This window comes from Rutidosis leptorrhynchoides, chromosome 2 (assembly GCF_046630445.1).
Source record: "Rutidosis leptorrhynchoides isolate AG116_Rl617_1_P2 chromosome 2, CSIRO_AGI_Rlap_v1, whole genome shotgun sequence".
NCBI classification, from domain to species: domain Eukaryota; kingdom Viridiplantae; phylum Streptophyta; class Magnoliopsida; order Asterales; family Asteraceae; genus Rutidosis; species Rutidosis leptorrhynchoides.
The window spans coordinates 41,633,636-41,657,803 of NC_092334.1; the positions used below are offsets into that span (position 1 = coordinate 41,633,636).

At 36.2% G+C, this 24,168-nt stretch overlaps 1 protein-coding gene across 1 annotated transcript in view; it reads left to right on the forward strand.

The window, feature by feature from the left end:
* The first annotated feature begins 461 nt into the window (after positions 1 to 461).
* Positions 462 to 24,168, forward strand: part of LOC139887823 (probable serine/threonine-protein kinase At1g54610) — an 83,693-nt gene continuing 59,986 nt past the window's right edge. The window contains exon 1 of the mRNA XM_071870875.1: positions 462 to 651. Within this exon, the coding sequence (XP_071726976.1) occupies positions 462 to 651 (190 nt within the window). The remainder of the gene's footprint in view (positions 652 to 24,168) is intronic.

Here is a 24,168-nt window from a genome sequence, read left to right on the forward strand (position 1 = left end):
CAAATACCTTCGGTGGAATGGAAGGTCCCGTTGGGTTAACAAGATGGTTTGAGAATCTAGAATCGGTATTCCGGGTTAGCAACTGTTTCGACACGAACAGGACTAAGTACGCCTCCTGCACGTTGTCAGATAGTGCTTTGACATGGTGGAACACGTTCTCCCAGGCTCGGGGAATTAATGAAGCATATGCAACACCCTGGAAGGATTTTAAGAGGGCTATGATCGAGGAGTACTGCCCCATAATCGAAATTCTGAAGATGGAGACGGAGTTTTGGGGATTGAAGGTTTTCGAAACTGACCTTGATGGTTATTATTGGTGATTTTTGGAGTTTGCTCTAATGTGTCCCACAATGGTTAATCCTGAGTACAAATGGTTTGAGCGGTATCTGTGGGGACTTCCCAAGGACATCTAGGGAAATGTCACTTCTTCAAAACCAGGAACTGTCCTGGAAGCTATGCGCATGGCGCACACCTTGATGGATCAGGTTATCCGTCCAAAGCCAGAGAAGTTGCAATCAGAATATGGAGCAAGCAATGGGAAGTGCAAATGGGATGGAAACCAGAGTAAAGGTTTTGATCAGAATCCAGCTAAGAGGCATGAGCACTTTAGGGGAAACAATGAGGGGAGAAGCCCTAACCCTAACTACAAAGGTAGCCTTCCTCAGTACAAGAGATGCTATAAGCATCACATTGGGTACTGAAATGTGGTGTGTGAGACGTGTAAGAGGACTAGACACATCGGCAAGGATTGTATGATCAATACTTCAGCCGTGAAGGCGAACCCCAATGCGCCAAGGAAGTGCTTTGAATGCGGCCAGCATGGTCACTTCAAGAATGAATGTCCTAACAAGAAGAAGGATGGCGGGCCTGCACGTGGAAGAGTCTTCAACTTGAACGCCAGAGATGCCCGCGAGGATCCTGACTTGGTTACAGGTACATTCACTGTTAATAAACTATTAGCTTTTGTCTTGTTTGATACTGGTGCCGATAGGAGCTATATGTGTAGACATTTTTGCTCTAAGTTAGATTGGTCATTAGTTCCTTTGGACGAGAATTATCTTGTTGAGGTAGCTAATGGAAAATTTGAGAAAGCTGATCAAATTTGTCGTGGAAGTATAATTAACTTAGCTGGTGTAGATTTTAAGATTGATATGATACCCATTAAGTTAGGAAGCTTTGACGTGATAGTCGGTATGGACTGGCTGTCAAAGGTGAAAGCAGAAGTTGTCTGTGGAGAGAAGATTATTCGTATACCTCGCAAGAATGGTGAGACGTTAATAGTTTACAGAGAGAAGTAGCCCAAAGCTGAACCTTATTAGTTGCACGAAGGCACAAAAGGTCATGAGAAAAGGGCGTTTTGCTATTTTGGCACATGTGAAGAAATTGGAAGCTGAGGAGAAAAACGTGAAGGATGTGCCGATTGTAGGCGAATTTCTCGAAGTTTTTCCAGAAGAGTTGCCAGGATTACCCCCGGCGCGATCAGTGGAGTTTCAGATCGATCTAGTGCCAGGAGCTGCACCTGTAGCTCGCGCACCTTATCGACTCGCGCCTTTCGAACTGCAAGAGTTGCAGAGTCAACTACAGGAACTGCTAGACCGTGGATTTATTCAACCAAGCTCTTCGCCTTGGGGCGCTCCCATTTTGTTCGTGAAGAAGAAGGACGGATCTTTCCACATGTGTATCTGTGACGCCCCGTACAAAACCATCGTGTACGGTTCATCAACAACAGGATCATTACAAGGTCAAACACTATATGATGTTTGAAAACCAGTTTTGCATTCATAAAAAGATAGCGTTTTACAAAAGATAACGTGCTTCCTATGAATAGAAGCATTAATATAAGTATGTGACCCAAAGGTTGTTACAAAGCCATTGTTTGAAAATAACATAAGTTACGAATGCAAAAAAAAATAAAAGTTTCATGATTGAGACATCTCTAAGTAATGCAGCGGAAATCTAACACAGCAGGTCCATAACAGCAAGTCTATAACACCAAGACAGCAAGTCTAACAGTGAAAGTAACATCGTCTAAGCACCTGAGAAATACACGCTTAAAAGTCAACACGAATGTTGGTGAGCTATAGTTTGTAATCAGTAAAGTAATGCAGACCACGAGATTTCAGTGCTTAAATCAGCAGTTTAAATCAGTATGAAAAGTATATGCTTAACTGTGGGTACCCGATAACTAGACTTAACGTATGTATATCACCCCCTAAAAGTACACCTGGCAAGTGCATTTGTCCTCAAAGTATTAAACACCCGTTGTCTGCTAGCGCAACTAGCCCGAGTGGGGTTGTCAAACCCTATGGATCCATATATAAGATTCGCATTCACGATTCAGAAACTAATGATTAAACGTTATCAAGCTAAGGGGAATCTTTGTGCCGTTTTGTAACCCACACATATATAAAGTTTAAGTACTCGTGTCTAGTATGTAAAACGTAAAAAGCGCATGTATTATCAGTCCCAAAAATAGTTAAAGTAAAAAGGGATGCTATAACTTACAGTGAATAAGCTGTAAAAGTCGATATGAAACGTATGCAGGTAGTAAGTCGATCCGAAAGGTCATCAACCTAAGTCAAAGGTCACTAGGTCAGTATGTTGTCCCCAAAAGTTTAAAAGTGAATAAATTAAGTTTAAGTGTCATCATCAACATCATCATCATTCATCAAAGCTAAGGTAAGTTTAACAAGAATAGAGATCGAAACAAAAGGCTGACTTTGGACAGCTGTTACGACCTCTATACAAATCGAAAAGACACGTAGTCAGTGGGCAAGGCTCTGTATGTGAGTCCTCTAACTGCTGACCAATTTTCAGAACCTAACTCATCTTCGTTTGAGCGTGGCGACGGTTTAAGTAAAAGTAGGTCAAAAATTTTAGCATAACGTTACAAAGGCGTAGTGACTTTCGGAAGGCTATAAATCCTAAACTGTATATCGGATTTAGGCGAGGCCTAAACGAAAAGTCATCTACTCGAAACGAACTATCTAAAAATCACTTTTCCAGGAGTCTGATCAGACCCTAAAAAACAGTAAACAAGTGCTCCGGTGGGATTCTTGGTGCTTGATGCTCATCACGGTTCTCATCCTTGATGCTTGTAGCTTCAAGTGTACAACTCATTGATGTGTTAGCTGTAACATCCCGCCTTTTTCCGTCAACTTTTCCGTTTAACTATTTAAGTTCCGTTAGATGTTTATAACACATCTCGTTAATATGCGTTTGAATTATCTTGTTAGGTAATTCCCGCACCCGATTTAAGTTGAGGGACCAATCTTGCCAAATGTTGAAACTTGTGACTAGGTCAAAGAGTCAAACTCTCATTCTATCCATTCATTCATCTCTTCCAATTTCTTAATACTTCAACTTTTCCTCTCAACTTCAAGAACAAAGATTCATCATCCAAAACCGAGCTAGTGATCTTCTTGCCAAACAAAATACATATTTGAACTCCTCGTGATCTCCTCTTCGATTTCATACCGGTTTCATCAATTTTGGGTAACTTTCTAAATCACTAATCTTTGTGTTCTTGAGATTTTTAAGTTATAAGTTTGTTAATTAGTATCTATGGCTCAAGTCTAGTTTGTTTATGTGTTTTGTATGCTCGTTTTTGATATTTTGGAGTAACTAGTTCATATGGAAAGTTAACATGCTTAATCTTGAGTTTTAAGTGTTCATGTGTTGTTAGATGCTAAGACTTCATGTTTTAATCTTGTTCCTAGTGTTACTAGCTTCATTATGATGTAAAGATTGATCAAAGAAACCTCTTAAACTTGATTATGAAATTTGGTTACTTTTGGTTAGGGTTTCATGAACTAGGAATGGATATTGAAGCATTAAATGACATGAAGTGTTAATTATAAGTGTTAGGTTGTGTTGTATGCTTAATTACCTTCGAAACGGCATATTGTTCATGTCTTTTGGTTACCGAATCATTAAATAGCATTTATGACTTATATGCATTGAATGAGGGTCACTAAATGCGGTTTTTGGTTGTTGTATGCGAAAGTTTGATTGATGATAAGTGCATAGTTGTGTTCCTCGTCAAAATACCTTTCCGGTGATATAAAATACATGTCTTGAATGTTTGCGGGTTGTAATTTGTGTTGGTTTATGTTTGGACTCGTGCACTTAGGAGCTTCAGCAACCAGGGTCTGGAAACAAGCCAAGACGCCGTCCCAATACCCAGGACGACGTCCTGACTTTCAAACCTAGACGCCGTCTAGGGGTCCAAGACGCCGTCTTGCCCTTCAAAGTGGGACGCCGTCTAGGCCTTTTGGGACGCCGTCCCATAAGCCTAAAGTGGGCTGTTTTGGTTGTCATTTAACGAAAAATGTTTGGGACGTTCTAGACCTCCGTTTCACATGAGACTTGTTCCAACATGCTTATATACGATTAAAAACTTCAGAAAATTCGTTCGAGGCCCGACCCGAACGTGTTGACTTTTTCGTTGACTTTGACCCGACCAAGTTTGACTTTTAATCAAACTTGACCAATTACTTATGTAATCTTTCTAACTTGTTTCTATACGTGTACCTTGCATGAAACTTGACTATTTGCTTCACATGCTTCGTAATCGAGTCGTATTGAGCCATAGGACTAATTGAACAACTTTGACCCCTCGTGACTTTCGTTATTGATACAACCTATTTGTTTAGGTCAAGACTAGCATTGTTACTGCACGTTTACTTGTCGAAGTACTTTTTGGTTCGTGCATACAAGGTGAGATCATAGTCCCACTTTTACTCTTTTTGAACTTACATTTGGGATGAGAAAACATAAACATTTCTTCTACTAAGTGAACACAAGTACAGGAAAACAAACATTCTACATACGAGTTTAGAACAAAATCCTCAATTCGATTATCATTAGTTACACTTGCCGGGTGTAAGCGAGAACTTATGTTGTATGGATCCATATGGGTTTGACAAACCCTCATTCAAACGGTTCGCTACCGTTTACGAATGAAATATATTTTCGAGAAACAGTGTATGTTCTAGCACTAAGTGATGGGGTTCAATGGAAGGAAATGTTAAGCATTGATAATTGGGTGCTCGTGAAACAAACTTTTGGAATGTATTACTATTATTTCATTGATGCAAATCTTGTGGTTCACTTGTACTTACTTACTTAAACCTATGATTTCACCAACGTTTTCGTTGACAGATTTCTATGTTTTTCTCAGGTCCTTGAACGATACATGATACATGCTTCCGCTCATTATTTGATACTTGCATTGGATGTCGAGTATATGTGCATTTCATGGAGCGTCTTTTGACTTTACTTTAAACCGTGTCGCCTAGATTTCATTCGTATTATAACGTTGTAACTTAACTATTGGTTGAACAATTCTTGTAAACTTTGGGAACAATCTCTATTATGAAATGAAGGCGACATATTTTGGTCAAACTTTGTCTTAAAGACTTATGACCACGTAACGGGACCTAAGTAGACGGCGCCGTCAAACAGGATTTGGTCGGGTCGCTACAGATGGTATCAGAGCGTTGGTTGTAGGGATTTAGAGTTCATTGGTGTCGACTCCGAGTCATAGGGTACATTGGTGAGTCTAGACTACAACCGGCATATAGACTTGAAGTAGGAATTACTTGACTACTTGTGCATTTATACTCGAACGCTTCTACTCATATCTACTCTTAGTTCATCTTAATCTCACGTTGTTTAATTTGATTGACACGCCACCTTGACTATATGAAATGATGTCGAATGCACATATGAATCAGGGTAATATAATTTCCGGGATTATATTACGGTGACTCATATGAACGTTCCGACATTATGACATAAAGAATTTAAGGCGAGTCGAGGAAAAACTTCTCTTTATCTTTATTCTATATCACGGTTAGTATTATCGAGAATACTAATCAATGATATTCTTGTGTCTTGAAGGAACAATGGCTCCTCGTCGTGTACGCCGCAATGAAACTCCCGAACAAGCTCTCGAACGGATGATAGCAACCGCCGTAGATGCGGCCATGGCCGGTCACTCATCCAACAACAATAATAATAACAACCACAACAACAACAACAACAATAACAACAACAATGGAGCCGGAAACTCAAACGAGGGATGCTCCTATAAAGCTTTCATGGGGTGCAAACCTCACACTTTTGATGGAACCGGGGGACCGGTCGTGCTCACCCGATGGTTTGAGCAAACGGAAGCCGTCTTTAGCATAAGCGGTTGTCGGGACCAAGACAAGGTCAAATACTCCACTCACACTTTCTCCGGAATCGCTCTTACATGGTGGAATACTTATGTACAATCGGTGGGTACCGATGAAGCTCATGCACTCTCTTGGACCGATCTAAAGGAAAAGATGATTGTTGAATATTTTCCGCGCGAAGAAACCCGAAAGCTTGAAGAAGAACTAAGAGCTTTGAAAGCGGTCGGAAACGATCTTAAAGCTTATAATCAACGCTTCGCCGAACTATCCTTGATGTGTCCTAATCTTGTTAACCCCGAATCTCAAAGGATTGAGCTCTACATGCTCGGTCTTCCAAAAAGCATCAAACAAGGGGTGATGTCATCCAAACCCACTACTCATCAAGCCGCTATGAACATGGCTCGCCAACTAATTGAAACGGTTGACGAAATCGTAGTTCCGGCACCTAAGGCCGAGGATAAATCAGGCGGCAACAAAAGAAAGTGGGAACCCTCCCAATCAAGCAACAACAACTTTGCCAAGAAATCTTTCACTTTCGACGGCAAGAAGGGTTATGCCGGGAACCTACCTTTTTGCAACAAATGCAACAAACATCATTTTGGCGAATGTAGTAAGCTAATTTGCCATCGGTGCCAAGGAATTGGTCATAAGGCCAACGATTGTAAAAGTACCACTCCCGTCGCTCGAAAGTGGCCCAATGCACCAAAGACGGGCACTTGTTACGAATGTGGCCAAACGGGTCATTATAGAAATGCATGCCCAAAGAAGAAAGATAACCCCAATACGCGCGGCCGAGCTTTCAACATCAACACCGAGGAAGCCCGGGATGACACTGAACTAGTCACGGGTACGTTTCTTCTCAACAATTCTTATGTCTCTTGCTTATTCGATTCGGGTGCCGATAAATGCTTTGTATCCAAGGCTTTGACTCATTCTTTTAGCACTCCACCTCTTCCATTAGATACCACTTATACCATTGAAGTGGCTAACGGGAAACTATTAAGTGCCGACACATATTACCGGGGGTGTACGTTAAACATTTTGGGTAAGGAATTTGAAATTGACTTGATACCCATGGAACTAGGAAGCTTTGATGTAATAATCGGTATGAATTGGTTAGTCAAAACGAAATCTCACATTCTTTGTGATCTTAACGCAATCCGAATTCCTATCGAGAATGGTGAACCTTTGATTGTTTATGGCGATAAGAGTTGCACCAGACTCAACCTCGTTTCGTGCCTTAAAGTTAGAAAACTGCTCCGTAAGGGTTGTTTTGCGATCCTTGCCCACGTTAAGAAAGTCGAGTCCGATGAGAAGCACATCGATGATGTGCCAATTGTTAGTGACTATTCCGATGTATTTCCCGACGAATTGCCGGGTCTTCCGCCTCATCGACCGGTTGAATTCCAAATCGACCTTATCCCGGGAGCCGCACCCGTAGCACGTGCACCATATAGACTCGCTCCATCTGAAATGCAAGAATTGCAAAGTCAAATCCAAGAACTACTTGATCGTGGTTTTATCCAACCTAGCCATTCACCTTGGGGCGCTCCGATTTTGTTTGTTAAAAAGAAAGACGGATCCTGATATTGCTCAAAATGAACATATTTTTAGTCGCAATATCAATCCTAAGTTGGATGATTTTTAATTGTAATTGTGTAATTTTAAGATGTAATTTGTATAAAATTCCAAAGTGTTACGAAGAGCGAAAATGAAGAATTTATCAAGAAAACGTCAAAACACGCGAAGATGTACAAGATCAGATGCACAATATACAAGCAACTGAAGAATGCAACCCTCATTTCATAATGGATCGCAATCATCTAGCCGATAGTCCAAAATAATTGATCTAACACATACCTGCACAATGATTAAAAAAATAATATAAAACAAGTCACAAAATTTGGTCAAGATATGCTTTTAAGATTAAATATCCAAAAGAATTGTTTAGTGGCAAAATAAAATGGACATGGGGTTATGTCATGATGGACTATGGAGTATTATATGCATAAAGAAAAATCAAGTGGCTGAATTTGAGGATATGAGGGACAAGGGTTGTCTAATAATTCAGAGATGTGGAGTATTAATATCAAGTTACGCAGGAGAAGGAAGAGACACACACAATTTCAAACATACAACATATACACACGGTACACATTTCAGAGAGAGATACGCAGAGAAAATAGGGGAGATACTACACAAATATTTTTACTTTTATTTTCAAAGTACTCGTATTATTTTCAGTACCAACTCAATATTTAGGATAGTTTCAATATTAAGGGTGTATTGTTCGTGATTAAGGGTATTATTGTGCGCGTGAAAGGGTGTTGTTATTGTAATTTTTCTACCGTTTGAAGTTAATGAAAGTGAAGAATTTTTAGTAAGTATATTCCGTTAAAATTATCGTTATCAATTTTTATCGTTATTATTATGTTTGTATATTTTTATTTTTATGTTTTCCTTAGTATAATGAGTAGCTAATTTCCCTAGTGTTTGCTTAGATGTAGAGCCCCTAGTGAAATGGATTGTTATCATTTGCAAAATAAAAATGTAACTTAAGTGTTTTTAATATTGAGCCTAATTAAATGAACCATTATTATGTAATTGGATATTTAACCCCTGTCACTTAATTTATGAGATAAAAATAACGAAAGTTATTTTTATTTATATAAATTAAGCTTCAACATTAAAAGTGATTTAGACGAGTTTTATGAATAATTTACTAACACTAAATTAGAAATAAAGTTCGGTGGTTTGGGTAATATCACTAGTCACATAAAAGTGAAATTGTAAAAAGGGAAACCGTTATGATTTGGGTTTTGGCGAAGGTCAAAACTGGGTTAGGTCTCAATTTAAACACTTAGGGACTAGTAACTAACTAAATAAAATCCGGTGAAAATTAGATTTAATTCAGTTAGTCAAAACTTTATATTTTTTAGAAAGGAAAATATAAGTTTATTACTAAACATTTTTATACGAGCTTAAACTTAAAACAATCCATGGATCTAGGGGTGACACATTTAAGTAAACACTCCTATTTTTATATATTGTAAAATCATTATTATCATTATTATTTACGTATTATTATTATTCACTAAAAAAAATTATCACTCCGTATAATTAAACATATCACTCCGTATCATTAACATATCATGTAAATTAGGGTTTCATACAAACTAGGTTAAAATTTAGGGTTTCATATATTTTAGGTTAAAATTTAGGGTTTCATATAATTTAGGTCAAAATTAGGGTTTTGAATAGAATATTATTATAATTAGGTTATTAATTTATATTAGGTTATAATTAGGTTATAATTAGGTTAGAATGTTTTAATCTTATCATTAGTATTAATATAATTTAAAATTAGTAATTAGCTTATAATTAGTTAATTATTATAATTCCTATTAGTTTATATTAATTTTAATTAAAACATGTCATTTAGTTAATTTAAATAAATTTATATTATAATTGCTCAAAACAAAATTCTAATCATATAGTTTTATTAAAAGTTATTGTTTTAATTAATTATCATTTAGTAATAAAATTGTTGAATCATAATTAGTATAATTTCATTTAGTTCCTTTTTAAGTTAAATCTTGTAATCTTGTAATTTTATTTATGAAGTAAATTAGTTAAGTTATTTTCCATTATTGTTATATTATAAATTCCTAATACAAAATCCCCTTTAAATTAGTTTAACATCAAAGACTATTAAAAACCATTAAACACTCCATCTCCCTGTGGAACAAATCGGATTTACCTATAAAACTAAACTACGCGGATAGGACCAGTTGCCTATATATGTGTGAAATCAACCCGAATTCATTAAAACACCATATATACAAGAAATCAATTCGTGTAACAAAATAACTCAAATCCGTTCAAAATAAAGGTTACGTTTCGCAGCATCAACTTTTTGGCGCCGCTGCCGGGGAGTTGGCAGTTAAATAAATAGATAATTTTTCTGATTCGTAGTAGTAGTTGGATTTGTACGTGGACCGGGTTGTTGGATCACCAATTTTATTGGTCTTTGAAGGATCCTGCCCCTCTGCTGCATCTTTTGGCTATTCGAAACGTGGGCAAAATCAGAAGGAAAATCTGTTTGTTTAAGGGTTTTTATCATTGTTTTTATGTTATTCGATCCTCTCGAGGAAATTCATTTCCAAGAAAGTTCAAAGTTTTTGAATAAATCCTTTAGTTCTTTGTACAATTTCCCAAAGAAACAAGTAGGTAACCTTAGGTAAACCTTTAGTGTTGTGATTTCATAAAAAAAATTAATGTATGAACTTACGTTCCTCCAACGCTGAATTAACACCTTCACATCCTGAACCCGAAAGAAAACTTCACGAACGCTTAAGAGCTCAAGACGTAGAAACTCTTGCTAAGAATTTAGAATCACTTTCCTTAGAATCCGATTCTAAACCAATAATTCAACCAATCATAGAGCCAATTATTAAAGAAGAAGAAGAAATGGCTGACACAAATTTAACGATGGAAGCATTAATGAAGGCCACAAGAAAAGGTCAAGGCCACGCAATCATCCAACCCGAGATGACTGATGGCTTTGAAATAAAAGGTCAATTTTTACACATGGTAACTAATACATGCCAATTCGGTGGAGCTCCAAACGAGGATGCTAACGAGCATCTTCGTAAGTTTGTAAGCATTTGCAAACTATTCAAAATTAAGGATGTCACCGATGATGTCGCATGTTTAAAAATCTTTCCATGGTCATTAAAGGATGAAGCTAGAGATTGGCTAGACTCATTACCTGAAGGCTATATTGAAGACTGGAATGATATGATGGACAAATTTTTGTCAGAATTCTTTCCTGCTTCAAAAGCAGCAAAATTACAAAGTGATATAAATCATTTTAAACAAAAACCTAATGAAACTCTTTATGAAGCTTGGACTAGATTCAACAAAATGCTTCGAATATGTCCTCAACACGGGTTGAGTACATTTCAAAAAGTTTGTATATTTTATAAAGGAGTCAATGTAGCAACTAGAAAAGATATAGATGTTGCAGCCGGAGGATCGGTTATGAAGAAAACACCTGAAGACGCTCATACAATCATTGCTGATTTAGCGTCCCATTCTCATAATTGGCATCAAGAGATAGAATTCTCTAGATCATCAACCGTTGCTAATATCGAAAGCAATGATGAAATTGCTTCTTTAAAAGTTCAAATGGCAAATCAAGCCAGACAAATTGAGAAAGTAACCAAGGAAATGCATGCTATCAGAGTAGGATGTGAACTATGCCAAGGTCCCCATCTTACTAAAGATTGTAATCAAGCAACGATGGAAGAGCAAGCAAATTTCTTAGGTTACTTGCGAAAAGGTGAAATGAATTTTAGCGATTTTCCAGCAATAGAAGCAAATAACCGAAGATATCCTCCTATCAATAGCTATCAAATAGGAGGACCTTCAGGTTCAAATAATAATAACTATCAAGGAGGAAATCCAGGTTACCAAAATAACCGAAATTACCCAAATCAAAATCAAAATCAAATTCAAAGAAATCCACCACCAGGTTATAATAACCTAAACAACCGTAATCAACCTCAACGAATTTATCAAAATAATTTCCAACATAATCAACCACAACCACAACAATTAGCACTTACACAACCACAACCCGAGAAGAAATCCGGTTTAGAAGATCTCTTGAGAGATTTTATGGTTAGGAACGAGCAAACCGCGGAACTTCAAAATCAGCAAATTCGAAATCAACAAGCTACGATTCAGAATTTAGAAAGAGATGTTGGAAGGATTTCACAGTTACTAGCAGAGAGACCACCTGGTACTCTCCCCTCAAATACTCAAGTGAATCCCAACAACAGTCAAACAAGGAATGAGCAAGTAAATTCCATAACTACGAAAAGTGGGTTAACCATTAACCCCGATATTCCAAAACCTCCTGCTCGTGTTTCTTTTCCTAACGAAAAAGAGTCTTCCGTGGAAGAGGATAAAGTGCCAACCACAAGTGCACCTAAAACTCAACCGCCATTAAAAGAATACAAACATCCAATTCCATACCCACAACGTTTAAAGAAAGATAAATTACAAGCACAGTACAACAGGTTTGCCGAAATGATTAAGCAAATTTGTATCAATGTACCACTTGTAGATGTTCTTGCGGGTATGCCAAATTATGGAAGGTTTATCAAGGATCTCATAGCTGATAAAGGTAAATATGAAGAAGTTTCAACAACATTCCTCAATGAGGAATGCTCAGCAATTTTGCAAAAGCAAAAGATGCCACCGAAACTTGGAGATCCTGGTAGTTTCATTATTCCGTGTCTGATGGGAGATTCAGTAATGTACGATGCATTAGCTGACTTAGGGGCAAGTATTAATCTTATGCCACACTCCTTGTACTTAAAATTAAACCTAGGTGATCTAAAACCAACTAGGATGTGTATACGCCTAGCCGATAGAACTTTTAACTATCCTATTGGTATTGCCGAAAACCTACCGGTTAAAGTTAATCATTTAATCTTTCCTGCCGATTTCGTTGTCCTTGAAATGGAAGAAGATAGCAAGGTTCCCTTAATTCTAGGGCGACCTTTTCTAAATACCGCCGACGCGATTGTGCGTGTTAAAGATAAGAAACTTAGTCTAGGTATAGGGGAAGATAGAGTTACCTTAAACATTGATAAAGCTATGAAACAACCTATCTCCTCCGATGACGAAGTTTATAAGGTAGACATTGTGGATTGTTGTGTTGAAAAAGAATTACAAGAATTACTAAATGTAGACACCTCGGATTTCACCTCGACGGGTGAAAGTGAAGAATTTGATGTCGAGGTTGAACTTGAAGAATTGTTGAAGGTAGTCATCGATAAAGATGATATTGAGGAAGAAATTCTCAAGGAAGATGAACCTTTTGAAGAAATTACTGATGGTAATAGGTTCCGAATAAAATCTTCCTTGGAAGAACCACCAACCTTAGAACTTAAAGAATTACCGGAACATTTGGAGTATGCTTATCTCCAAGGTACGTCACAATTACCCGTTATAATTTCATCAAAACTCTCTGATAACGAAAAGGGTAGGTTAATGTCCGTTCTAAAAGCTCACAAAAGGGCAATTGCTTGGAAAACAACCGATATTCCTGGGATTAACCCAGCTTATTGTACTCATAAGATTCTAATGGAAGAAGATTTTAAACCCGTGGTACAAAGGCAACGAAGGTTAAACCCTAACATGAAAGAAGTTGTCAAGAAGGAGGTTATCAAGTTACTTGATGCCGGGTTAATATACCCTATATCCGATAGCCCGTGGGTTAGTCCTGTTCAAGTAGTACCCAAGAAAGGGGGTACAACTGTCGTCCTTAATGATAAAGATGAACTCGTTCCTACGAGGACAGTCACTGGTTGGAGAGTCTGTATAGACTACCGTCGTTTAAATGACGCCACAAGGAAAGATCATTTCCCACTTCCTTATATTGACCAAATGCTAGAACGTTTAGCGGGAAAAGAGTACTATTGTTTCCTTGATGGATTCTCCGGTTATTTTCAAATTCCCATTGATCCGAAAGACCAAGACAAGACAACTTTTACTTGTCCATTTGGTACCTTCGCATACCGACGAATGCCGTTTGGATTATGCAATGCGCCAGGCACCTTTCAAAGGTGTATGATGGCAATCTTTCATGACATGATAGAAGGAAGTATGGAAGTCTTTATGGATGATTTCTCTGTTTTTGGAGACTCCTTCGATTCATGCCTTTCAAACCTCGAGCGAATGTTAATTCGTTGCGAGGAATCAAATCTTGTTTTAAATTGGGAAAAATGCCACTTCATGGTGAAGGAAGGCATTGTTTTAGGACACAAGATTTCTCGAGATGGAATGGAAGTAGACAAAGCTAAGATTGATGTAATCTCAAAGCTTCCTCCTCCAACTAACGTTAAAGGAATTCGTAGTTTCTTAGGTCATGCGGGATTCTATCGACGATTCATAAAGGACTTTTCCAAAATCGCTCGACCCATGACTAAACTTCTTGAGAAAGATAGTACATTCGATTTCAATGACGAATGCTTACAAGCTTTCTCCATTCTAAAAGATAAACTTACGAATGCACCTATCATAGTATCTCCCGATTGGTCCAAACCATTCGAACTAATGTGTGATGCTAGTGATTTCGCACTAGGAGCCGTTTTAGGACAACGCCAAGATAAGAAATTTCAACCAATATATTATGCAAGTAAAACACTAACAGGAGCACAAATTAACTATACAACTACCGAAAAAGAACTCCTTGCAATTGTATTTTCTTTCGATAAATTTAGATCGTATCTTGTGTTATCCAAAACGATTGTTTTTACCGATCATTCAGCCCTAAAGTACTTGTACAAGAAACAAGATGCAAAGCCTAGATTAATACGTTGGATTCTTCTCTTACAAGAATTTGATATAGAAATCAAGGATAAAAAGGGTGCTGAAAATCTCGCTGCTGATCACTTGTCTCGTCTTGAGAATCCCGACCTAGAAAAACTAGACGAGTCAGTTATTCATGACACTTTTCCCGATGAGTTTCTAATGAGAATAGAAACCGAATTTGAAGTTCCATGGTTTGCTGATTTTGCAAACTATCTTGCTGCAGGAGTATTAATTAAAAACCAAACGTACCAGCAAAAGAAGAAATTCTTTGCTGACTTAAAGTTTTACTTCTGGGAAAACCCTAATCTTTTTCGAATAGGAGCGGATCAAGTTATCCGCCGATGCGTATATGGTAAAGAAGCTCAACAAATATTGGAGCACTGTCATCAAGGCCCAGCTGGTGGTCATTTCGGACCTAGCTATACAGCTAAAAAGGTCTTTGACTCAGGCTTTTATTGGCCAACTATTTTCAAAGATGCACACCACATGGTTAAAACATGTGATTCTTGTCAAAGATCTGGAAATATCTCCAAGAGAGACGAAATGCCACAACAAAGCATCCTAGTATGCGAAGTATTTGACATTTGGGGTATTGACTTCATGGGTCCATTCCCCGCTTCAAACAAATGTAAATACATTCTCGTAGCAGTCGATTACGTTTCTAAATGGGCTGAAGCAAAAGCCCTACCCACTAACGATGCTCGAGTTGTTGTCAGCTTTCTTAAAAACCTTTTCTCACGTTTTGGGATTCCAAAGGCATTAATCAGTGATCGTGGAACTCATTTTACAAATCAATTACTCGAGAAAGTGCTTAAAAAGTACGGAGTTAATCATCGTTTCTCAACTTCTTACCACCCTCAAACGAGTGGCCAAGTTGAAAACACGAATCGAGGTCTTAAACGAATTTTAGAAAGAACGGTAAAAAACAATCCAAAAATCTGGCATCGAAAGCTAGATGATGCGCTTTGGGCATTTAGAACCGCATTTAAAACGCCCATTGGTACTACACCTTTCCGATTAGTTTATGGTAAGGCATGTCATCTACCTGTCGAAGTCGAACACAAGGCATATTGGGCTTTAAGAGAATGTAACACCGACCTTGTGCAAGCCGGAGAAAACCGATTCTTACAACTTAATGAATTAGATGAATTAAGACTACAAGCATATGAAAACTCTAAAACATATAAAGAGAAAACTAAAAGATGGCACGATGCACGATTAAAAGAAAAGAAAGAATTTGAACAGGGAGATAAAGTATTAGTCTTCCAATCACGTTTTAAGTTTTCACCCGGGAAACTAAGATCCCGATGGACTGGGCCATATATAATAAAACAGGTTTTTCCATCTGGATATGCAGAATTATACGGTAAAGACGGTGGAACTTTCAAGGTGAACGGTCATCGACTAAAACTATACTTTGAAGGGATCAACACTACAGAAAGAGACGAAGTCACATTCTACCCTAAGGACAAATAAATTCAGGGTAACTCTAAGGTTTTAAACTCCATTCTCGATTTGTATTATTTTTATCTTTAAGAGTGGGGTTAGATTGGTCTTTCCCTAGCAGACCCTAAAGAACTAGTCTTCTCCCTCCATTCTACCTTTTTAATTTCTTTTGGTTTGTATTTATTTTTTTTATTTTCAAGATGCGGAGTCAATATATCTACAACCATTTCATTTTAATGTGCGATAAGATTTTACCAAGGGATGTGGTGTTAGATATTAAGAAAAGATGCGATGCGACGAGAAAAGAAGAGAGACAAGATTATAATGAGAAAAATTATGGAAAAGGCAAATCAAAATGCGCTAAGAGACGTCGGGCACGTCAATTGGGTAAATGTGAAAAATGTGGAAAACCGGCTCACTCCGGAGATTGCCCAAAGAACCAAACGGACTCTAATTTCGAGTACGTAACTTTATGCCGAGAAGGGCCTTTCAAATGTTTAGAAGAAAACCTCTTAAACCCACGAGGTTACGCCTACGAGGCAATGGGAAGCGAAATTTCACGACTCGACTACGAGGCGAGTCAACGTGGGTTCACTATCTAATTCTTTTTCTCGTCGATTGTATGTATGTGCATATTTTATTTTTATTTTTTATTTTGTGTGTATTTTGGTTTATATTTGTTTGCAGTGAGTTTTATAAAAAGATCTACTATTTAAAATTGATTAAACTTGAATTTAACCTGTTTTCATTGAAAACGATAATGTTAAAGTGTTAAAACTGAATTATTGTTGTTCAAATTGCACGAAATTAATTGTTAAATTTTTAAGATATCATTTAAATAGTAAATTTAAAAAAAAAAAAAAAAAAAAAAAATCCTCTCTACTAAATTGAGGTGAAACGCCTTGAGTTTAACTTGTTTCTTTGAAAATAAAAATGTTAGGTGTCACAACTGAATTTTTATTTTTCAAAAGTTGTACAGAATATTTGTTAAATTCTAAAAGTCTGTAGTAGATTGCAAAATTATACTCTTTTATCAATAACCGTAAAAATATATAACTTGTAAAACTTTGTCGTGGATAATGATAGGTTTGACAACCGAAATTAATCTCTACCTAGACGATAGGAAACAAAGTTTTAAGTTTGAAAATTAGTTGATTTAAGGGTATATAACAAAAATAGAGTGAATTTTTATTTATTTTAATTTTTATTTTTCATGTACTTGTTTTTATTTTATTTATTTTCGATAAAACTATAAAAACTTTAAACTTTTAATTTATTGAATTTTATAAATTGACTTTAAAAATTTATAAACGGATTAAGATCAGGTGTAAAAACCGAATTTCCGTTACAAATATAAATTTTTAAAAGATATTTTAAGATTCAATTGATTTTAAGTTATAAAAAAAATATAGAGTGTATTTTAATTTGTTTAAACTTTTATTTTTCATGTACTTGTTCTAAAATTAAAAATGTTAATATCTTTAACACAAAAATAGAGTGTTTTTATTTTATTTTTGAATTTGTCTTCAGAAAAAACATTAAAAACTTTAACTATTAATGAATTGAATTTTATAAATTTATTTTTAAGATTTATAAACGGATAAAGAACAGGTGTAAAAACCGAATTTCCGTTACAAATATAAATCTATAAAAGATATTTTAAATTTAATTGATTATAAGTTATATAAAAAAAAAAAAAAAAAAAAAAAATTTTAGTTTGTAATAACAGAATTTTTTTGGTGTGTATTGAAACTTATAATGTTTTTATTTTTTATATATTAGCAAGAAAATATAGTGTGGGGTAAAAAATTGTGTTGTACGATTGAATTAAAACCCCATATTTTGTGTGTTTTTAACATGGTTTTGACAGGTACAGACGAAAATGCAATTAGACGAAACGAAACATCAAATTACATTGTGATACAAACATTGGATATGATCATAGGTAAAACAATTTGAAAATCCAAATCGGTTAACAAAGGAAGTTTCAAATACTCTACACTTTTTGTCCTCTCAAATTTATACATTATTATCTGATTTTATGTAATGAGGGCATTACATAATCTTAAGTGTGGGGTGGGAATATATAAATTCTCGAGAACTAATAAGTTATTGGTTTTTATGAAAATTTGAAAATTTTTAAACAAATGTATCTAATCAATTTTTAAGGTAACTACGAGCAATTAAAGATCAGGTGTAAAAACCGAAATTGTTGTCTCCATACATTAAAAATACATAAGTTTATTTGTTTAAAACTTATAAAAGAAAACCATTTATAACAAGAATTTATAAATCCTTATATTGAGAACCATTTATCACATGTTTCTTTGAAGTTTATTGCAGATATCATTGCTACAGAATGTATAAACCTGAATATTCCATTATCACGAGTAATAGAGGATGAATCAAATCCATCCCGTAAGGAAGTAAAGTCTTCCGAATTGACACACTTGCTAACTTATGTTAGAAGATGTAGTCCAGAACAGCTGTAGGTTGACGAAAAATCTTGAAAAGTCATCCCTAAAATCGGCTGGAAATCCACCTAACCTCAGCATCAAACAGGGTTTTTGGTGGTCAGACTTATCCTAACCATGAGATGGATCTGTCTCGTACAATGGGGGGGCACAATGCAAATTAGCTTTTAAGACTAATGAATCTAATCCCCAGATGGATGATCTCCGTAAAGATTAACCGCATCTATGTTTGACCGCGGTCAACATACATATGCCATAACAAATTGAGGTGTGCAAACTCATGGTTCACCGATGATATTTGGACACGATATAATTTTGTTCTAAAACTTATGCTATTTTATGAATTATATTTGTGTAAAACTATTTTTGGACATTTGGCTTCAAGTTCCATGATACTACAATCATGGGGGCGAATAGCTTGCTAATCGCCGACTGAGACTTCGGTTTTCAGTTACCCTCAACCGGAATTTGAGGTTAAAACCGGAAAACGTGTCTAGTGTAAAAACTAGCATGACATTTTATAAAATCATAAAACGTTTTCACAAGGTCCAATTTCCCTAAGGATCTAAATTTTTAAACCCTAATCACGAGTTTCAACTTTGTTTCTGTTGTCAGAATTTCATTTCGTGTGGTGTGCGTGTGATTCAATAAAAATTGTGTAGTGTTTCCAACTTATTCCATATAGCGTGTGTTTCATTTCGTGTAGCGTGTGTTGTGTGATTTAATGTTCGATAAGGAAAAATATGTAATGTTCCGATTCTGTTTAAGAGATGTAATTGCTTGAGGACAAGCAATGGTTAAGTGTAGGGTATTTTGATATTGCTCAAAATGAACATATTTTTAGTCGCAATATCAATCCTAAGTTGGATGATTTTTAATTGTAATTGTGTAATTTTAAGATGTAATTTGTATAAAATTCCAAAGTGTTACGAAGAGCGAAAATGAAGAATTTATCAAGAAAACGTCAAAACACGCGAAGATGTACAAGATCAGATGCACAATATACAAGCAACTGAAGAATGCAACCCTCATTTCATAATGGATCGCAATCATCTAGCCGATAGTCCAAAATAATTGATCTAACACATACCTGCACAATGATTAAAAAAATAATATAAAACAAGTCACAAAATTTGGTCAAGATATGCTTTTAAGATTAAATATCCAAAAGAATTGTTTAGTGGCAAAATAAAATGGACATGGGGTTATGTCATGATGGACTATGGAGTATTATATGCATAAAGAAAAATCAAGTGGCTGAATTTGAGGATATGAGGGACAAGGGTTGTCTAATAATTCAGAGATGTGGAGTATTAATATCAAGTTACGCAGGAGAAGGAAGAGACACACACAATTTCAAACATACAACATATACACACGGTACACATTTCAGAGAGAGATACGCAGAGAAAATAGGGGAGATACTACACAAATATTTTTACTTTTATTTTCAAAGTACTCGTATTATTTTCAGTACCAACTCAATATTTAGGATAGTTTCAATATTAAGGGTGTATTGTTCGTGATTAAGGGTATTATTGTGCGCGTGAAAGGGTGTTGTTATTGTAATTTTTCTACCGTTTGAAGTTAATGAAAGTGAAGAATTTTTAGTAAGTATATTCCGTTAAAATTATCGTTATCAATTTTTATCGTTATTATTATGTTTGTATATTTTTATTTTTATGTTTTCCTTAGTATAATGAGTAGCTAATTTCCCTAGTGTTTGCTTAGATGTAGAGCCCCTAGTGAAATGGATTGTTATCATTTGCAAAATAAAAATGTAACTTAAGTGTTTTTAATATTGAGCCTAATTAAATGAACCATTATTATGTAATTGGATATTTAACCCCTGTCACTTAATTTATGAGATAAAAATAACGAAAGTTATTTTTATTTATATAAATTAAGCTTCAACATTAAAAGTGATTTAGACGAGTTTTATGAATAATTTACTAACACTAAATTAGAAATAAAGTTCGGTGGTTTGGGTAATATCACTAGTCACATAAAAGTGAAATTGTAAAAAGGGAAACCGTTATGATTTGGGTTTTGGCGAAGGTCAAAACTGGGTTAGGTCTCAATTTAAACACTTAGGGACTAGTAACTAACTAAATAAAATCCGGTGAAAATTAGATTTAATTCAGTTAGTCAAAACTTTATATTTTTTAGAAAGGAAAATATAAGTTTATTACTAAACATTTTTATACGAGCTTAAACTTAAAACAATCCATGGATCTAGGGGTGACACATTTAAGTAAACACTCCTATTTTTATATATTGTAAAATCATTATTATCATTATTATTTACGTATTATTATTATTCACTAAAAAAAATTATCACTCCGTATAATTAAACATATCACTCCGTATCATTAACATATCATGTAAATTAGGGTTTCATACAAACTAGGTTAAAATTTAGGGTTTCATATATTTTAGGTTAAAATTTAGGGTTTCATATAATTTAGGTCAAAATTAGGGTTTTGAATAGAATATTATTATAATTAGGTTATTAATTTATATTAGGTTATAATTAGGTTATAATTAGGTTAGAATGTTTTAATCTTATCATTAGTATTAATATAATTTAAAATTAGTAATTAGCTTATAATTAGTTAATTATTATAATTCCTATTAGTTTATATTAATTTTAATTAAAACATGTCATTTAGTTAATTTAAATAAATTTATATTATAATTGCTCAAAACAAAATTCTAATCATATAGTTTTATTAAAAGTTATTGTTTTAATTAATTATCATTTAGTAATAAAATTGTTGAATCATAATTAGTATAATTTCATTTAGTTCCTTTTTAAGTTAAATCTTGTAATCTTGTAATTTTATTTATGAAGTAAATTAGTTAAGTTATTTTCCATTATTGTTATATTATAAATTCCTAATACAAAATCCCCTTTAAATTAGTTTAACATCAAAGACTATTAAAAACCATTAAACACTCCATCTCCCTGTGGAACAAATCGGATTTACCTATAAAACTAAACTACGCGGATAGGACCAGTTGCCTATATATGTGTGAAATCAACCCGAATTCATTAAAACACCATATATACAAGAAATCAATTCGTGTAACAAAATAACTCAAATCCGTTCAAAATAAAGGTTACGTTTCGCAGCATCAGATCCCTACGAATGTGCATTGATTATCGTGAACTAAATAAATTGACGGTTAAGAACCGATATCCTCTTCCTCGCATCGATGACCTCTTTGATCAACTACAAGGGTCTTGTGTATATTCGAAAATCGATCTCCGCTCGGGTTATCATCAATTGAGGGTTAAGGGGGAAGATGTCTCCAAAACCGCTTTCCGAACTCGTTATGGTAGTTATGAATTCCTTGTCATGCCATTTGGTCTCACTAACGCACCGGCGGTGTTCATGGATCTTATGAACCGCGTGTGCAAACCGTATCTCGATAAATTCGTTATTGTGTTCATCGATGACATATTGATCTATTCTAAAAATGAAGAAGAGCACGAACAACATCTCCGACTTGTGTTTGAACTTTTAAGACAAGAACAACTCTATGCCAAATTCTCCAAGTGTGAATTTTGGTTAAAGGAAGTTCAATTTCTTGGTCATGTTGTAAGTGACCAAGGTATCAAAGTCGATCCAACGAAAATCGAAGCCATTAGCAAATGGGAGACTCCTACTACTCCTACTCACATTCGTCAATTTTTGGGTCTCGCCGGGTACTATCGTAGATTCATCGAAAATTTCTCTTTGGTTGCACGTCCTCTAACCGCATTAACTCACAAGGGAAAGAAATTCATTTGGGCGACCGAGCAAGAATCCGCGTTCCAAATCTTGAAGACAAAGCTAACCACCGCTCCTATCTTGTCACTTCCCGAAGGCAACGATGATTTTGTTGTGTATTGCGACGCCTCAAAACATGGTTTTGGGTGTGTATTGATGCAACGAACGAAAGTCATTGCTTATGCTTCTCGACAACTCAAAATTCATGAACGAAACTACACGACGCATGATCTCGAACTCGGAGCCGTTGTCTTTGCACTTAAAATGTGGAGACACTATCTTTATGGAACCAAGAGTACTATCTTTACCGACCACAAAAGTCTCCAACACATTTTCGATCAAAAGCAACTAAACATGAGACAACGACGGTGGATTGAAACTTTGAACGATTACGATTGCGAGCTTCGTTACCATCCCGGGAAGGCAAATGTAGTAGCCGATGCCTTAAGCCGAAAAGAAAGAGCGGTGCCTCTCCGTGTCCGAGCTTTAAACATCACCATTCACACCAACCTTAATAGCCAAATTCGGGTAGCCCAAGATGAGGCTCTCAAGGATGAAAACATCTCTCTCGAACACTTGAACGTCCTCACCTCTCGATTCGAAGTTAAAGAAACCGGACTCCGACATTTCGCCGGAAGAATTTGGGTGCCTAGTTATGGGGATCTACGAAGCCTTATTTTAGATGAAGCCCATAAGTCACGATACTCGATTCACCCCGGTGCCAATAAGATGTACCACGACCTTAGAGAACAATATTGGTGGCCGAACATCAAAAAGGAAGTTGCTAGATATGTTGCCAAATGTTTGACTTGCGCTAAAGTCAAAGCCGAACACCAAAGACCGTCCGGACTACTTCAACAACCCGAGATCCCGCAATGGAAGTGGGAAAGGATAACGATGGATTTTATCACCAAGCTACCAAAAACGACGGGCGGTTATGATACCATTTGGGTTATTGTTGACCGTCTCACCAAATCCGCACACTTCCTTGCCATGAAAGAAACCGACAAAATGGAGAAGCTTGCACGACTTTACATTAAGGAGATTGTAGCCCGACACGGCGTACCTTTATCGATTATCTCCGACAGAGATGGTCGTTTCGTCTCTAGATTTTGGCGTACGTTACAAGAAGCGTTGGGAACGCGTTTGGACATGAGCACCGCATATCATCCTCAAACCGATGGGCAAAGTGAACGTACGATACAAACCTTGGAAGATATGCTCCGAGCTTGTGTGGTCGATTTTGGCAAAGCTTGGGACAAGCACTTACCTCTCGCCGAGTTCTCTTATAACAATAGTTATCACGCGAGTATTAAGGCCGCACCGTTTGAAGCATTATATGGCCGAAAATGCCGCTCTCCTCTTTGTTGGGCCGAAGTAGGTGACGTGCAAATTTCCGGGCCCGAACTCATTCACGAAACCACCGAGAAGATTCTTCAAATCCGAGATAGGCTTCGGACGGCCCGGAGTCGTCAAAAATGCTATACCGATAAGAGACGCAAGGACCTCGAATTTCAAGTCGGTGACCGAGTAATGTTAAAAGTCGCACCTTGGAAGGGTGTAATCCGTTTTGGAAAACGCGGGAAGCTAAATCCGCGGTATATTGGTCCTTTCGAAATCTTGGAGCGTATTGGAACCGTTGCTTATCGTTTAAATCTTCCGCCTCAATTGAACTCCGTTCATCCTACCTTCCATGTATCCAACTTGAAAAAGTGTCTTGCCGAACCCGATATCGTCATTCCTCTAGAGGAGCTTACCATTGATGACAAACTTCATTTTGTGGAGGAACCGGTTGAAATTGTGGACACCTCCGTCAAGACATTGAAACAAAGCCGAATCCCGATTGTTAAAGTCCGTTGGAACGCCAAAAGGGGACCCGAGTTTACTTGGGAAAGACAAGAT